At 57.4% G+C, this 2,970-nt stretch overlaps 1 protein-coding gene across 1 annotated transcript; it reads right to left on the bottom strand.

Moving 5' to 3' along the window:
• Positions 1-6: 6 nt before the first annotated feature.
• LOC104494869 (potassium-transporting ATPase alpha chain 1-like) lies at positions 7-2,836 on the bottom strand (the record flags this gene model as incomplete). Its single annotated transcript, XM_010137761.1, has 4 exons — positions 2,669-2,836; positions 1,827-1,995; positions 705-859; positions 7-130 (listed from the first exon to the last, which is right to left on the bottom strand). Coding segments are annotated over exons 1-4 (616 nt in total), but the record flags the coding sequence as incomplete, so codon positions are not given.
• Positions 2,837-2,970: the final 134 nt, after the last annotated feature.

Here is a 2,970-nt window from a genome sequence, read left to right as displayed (position 1 = left end):
TCGCACCAATCTGGAATGAGAAATAAGCCGCCAACGGCTCGTTGACCAATCGGTCGCGCCGGGGGTTGCGGGGCTTCAGGTGCATGATGTCACTCTCCGCCCTCTCATAGGCCAGCGAGACCGAGGGGAACTGCGGGGGCAGGAGAGCGGGTGAGGGGCCCGGTTCTGGGTGAAGGACCCAGGTGGTGGGTGAGGAACCTCAACGACCACATGAGGGACCTCAATGACCACGTGAGGGACCTCAACGACCACATGAGGGACCTCAACGACCACGTGAGGGACCTCCAGAACCATCTGAGAAACCCCAGGTTCTGGGTGAGGAACCTCAACCAGTTGCTGCACTGGTTGAAGGACCCTGATGTCTGAGTGAAGCACCCAGATGGTCGAGGAAGAACCTCAATGACCATGTGAGGGACCTCAACGACCACGTGAAGAACCTCAGTTCCTGGATGAGGAACCTCAACAACCATCTGAGGAACCTCAGTGACCACGTGAAGAACCTCAACAACCATCTGAAGAACCTCAGTGACCACGTGAAGAACCTCAACAACCACCTGAAGAACCTCAGTGACCACGTGAAGAACCTCAACAACCATCTGAGGCACCTTGGTTCCTGGGTGAGGAACCTCAGCCTCACCACCCGGTGGACCCTGAGGTGCGGGTGGGTGGTGGTGGACCTGCCCGGGGTGGACCCGCCCACTCACGATGTCAGTGCAGAGCTCGATGAAGAGGATGGTGATGCAGCCCAAGGGCAGGGGGACGCTGGCCGTGATGTAGATGAGGTACGGCGTCAGCTCGGGGATGTTCTTGGTCAATGTGTAGGCAATGGACTTCTTCAGGTTGTCGAAGATCAGCCGGCCTGGAGGAGGGCGCAGGGCGTGACGTCACCATGGAGTGAGGAACTTCAACAACCACATGAGGAACCTCAATGACCACGTGAGGAACCTCAACATCCACATGAAGAACCTCAACGATCATCTGAGGAACCTCAAAGACCACATGAGGATCCTCAGGGACCATGTGAGGAACCTCAACCACATGAGGAACCTCAACGACCACATGAGGAACCTCAATGACCTCGTGAGGAACCTCAACATCCACATGAAGAACCTCAATGATCATCTGAGGAACCTCAAAGACCACATGAGGATCCTCAGGGACCATGTGAGGAACCTCAACCACATGAGGAACCTCAACGACCACATGAGGAACCTCAATGACCTCGTGAGGAACCTCAACATCCACATGAAGAACCTCAATGATCATCTGAGGAACCTCAAAGACCACATGAGGAACCTCAGGGACCATGTGAGAGACCTCAATGATCATCTGAGGAACCTCAAAGACCACATGAGGATCCTCAGGGACCATGTGAGGAACCTCAACCACATGAGGAACCTCAATGACCACATGAGGAACCTCAATGACCACGTGAGAAACCTCAGGGACCATGTGAGAGACCTCAATGATCATCTGAGGAACCTCAAAGACCACATGAGGATCCTCAGGGACCATGTGAGGAACCTCAACCACATGAGGAACCTCAATGACCACATGAGGAACCTCAATGACCACGTGAGAAACCTCAACATCCACATGAAGAACCTCAATGATCATCTGAGGAACCTCAAAGACCACATGAGGAACCTCAGGGACCATGTGAGAGACCTCAATGATCATCTGAGGAACCTCAACAACCACGTGAGCAACCTCAACCACCTGAGGAACCCCAATGACCATCTGAGGAACCCCAACGACCACGTGAGGAACCTCCATGACCACGTGAGGAGCCTCATGGGGTGACGTCCCCCGGCGGTGGCCCCCACCTTGCTCCACGCCGGTGACGATGGAGGCGAAGTTGTCGTCCAGCAGGATCATGTCGGCCGCGTTCTTGGCGGCGTCGGAGCCGGCGATGCCCATGGCCACCCCGATGTCGGCCTTCTTCAGCGCCGGCGAGTCGTTGACCCCGTCGCCTGTCACCGCCACGATGGCGCCCTGGGGACACCGGGGAGGGGGGGGAGGGGGTTGGTCGTTGTCATCCCCTTGGTGGTGGCACTTTGGGGACCATCGTCCTCTCCAGGGTGATGGGGCCTTGGGGAACAGCCCAGTCACGGTGGCGCCTTGGAGATGTCCCCATCATGGTGGCACCTTGGGGACCATCATCATCTCCATCATGGTGGCACCTTGGAGATGTCCCCATCATGGTGGCACCTTGGGGACATTCTTATCATGGTGGCACCTTGGGGACCTCACTCTGGCGGCACCCCTGGGGACACCGGGGAGGGGGGGGAGGGGGTTGGTCGTTGTCATCCCCTTGGTGGTGGCACTTTGGGGACCATCGTCCTCTCCAGGGTGATGGGGCCTTGGGGAACAGCCCAGTCACGGTGGCGCCTTGGAGATGTCCCCATCATGGTGGCACCTTGGGGACCATCATCATCTCCATCATGGTGGCACCTTGGAGATGTCCCCATCATGGTGGCACCTTGGGGACCATCATCATCTCCATCATGGTGGCACCTTGGAGATGTCCCCATCATGGTGGCACCTTGGGGACATCACCATGGTGGCACTTTGGGGGCCATCATCATCTCCATCATGGTGGCACCTTAGAGATGTCCCCATCATGGTGGCACCTTGGGGACCAATATCATCTCCATCATGGTGGCACCTTGGGGACATCCTTATCATGGTGGCACCTTGGGGACATCACCATGGTGGCACTTTGGGGGCCATCATCATCTCCATCATGGTGGCACCTTAGAGATGTCCCCATCATGGTGGCACCTTGGGGACACCACTGTGATGGCACTTTGGGGACCATCATCATCTCCGCCATGGTGGCACCTTGGGGACATCCCCAGCTCTATCATGGTGGCACCTTGGGGACATGGGGACTGGAGAGGTGAGGATGGGGACCGTCACCAGCCCCCCCATGGTGGCACCTGTCCCCCGTGTCCCCCCCCGTGTCCC

The sequence above is a fragment of the Buceros rhinoceros genome, unplaced genomic scaffold, assembly GCF_000710305.1.
Source record: "Buceros rhinoceros silvestris isolate BGI_N320 unplaced genomic scaffold, ASM71030v1 scaffold32756, whole genome shotgun sequence".
Taxonomy (NCBI): domain Eukaryota; kingdom Metazoa; phylum Chordata; class Aves; order Bucerotiformes; family Bucerotidae; genus Buceros; species Buceros rhinoceros.
Note: the sequence above shows the minus strand (reverse complement) of the source record. Positions and strands in the feature narration are given on the sequence as shown.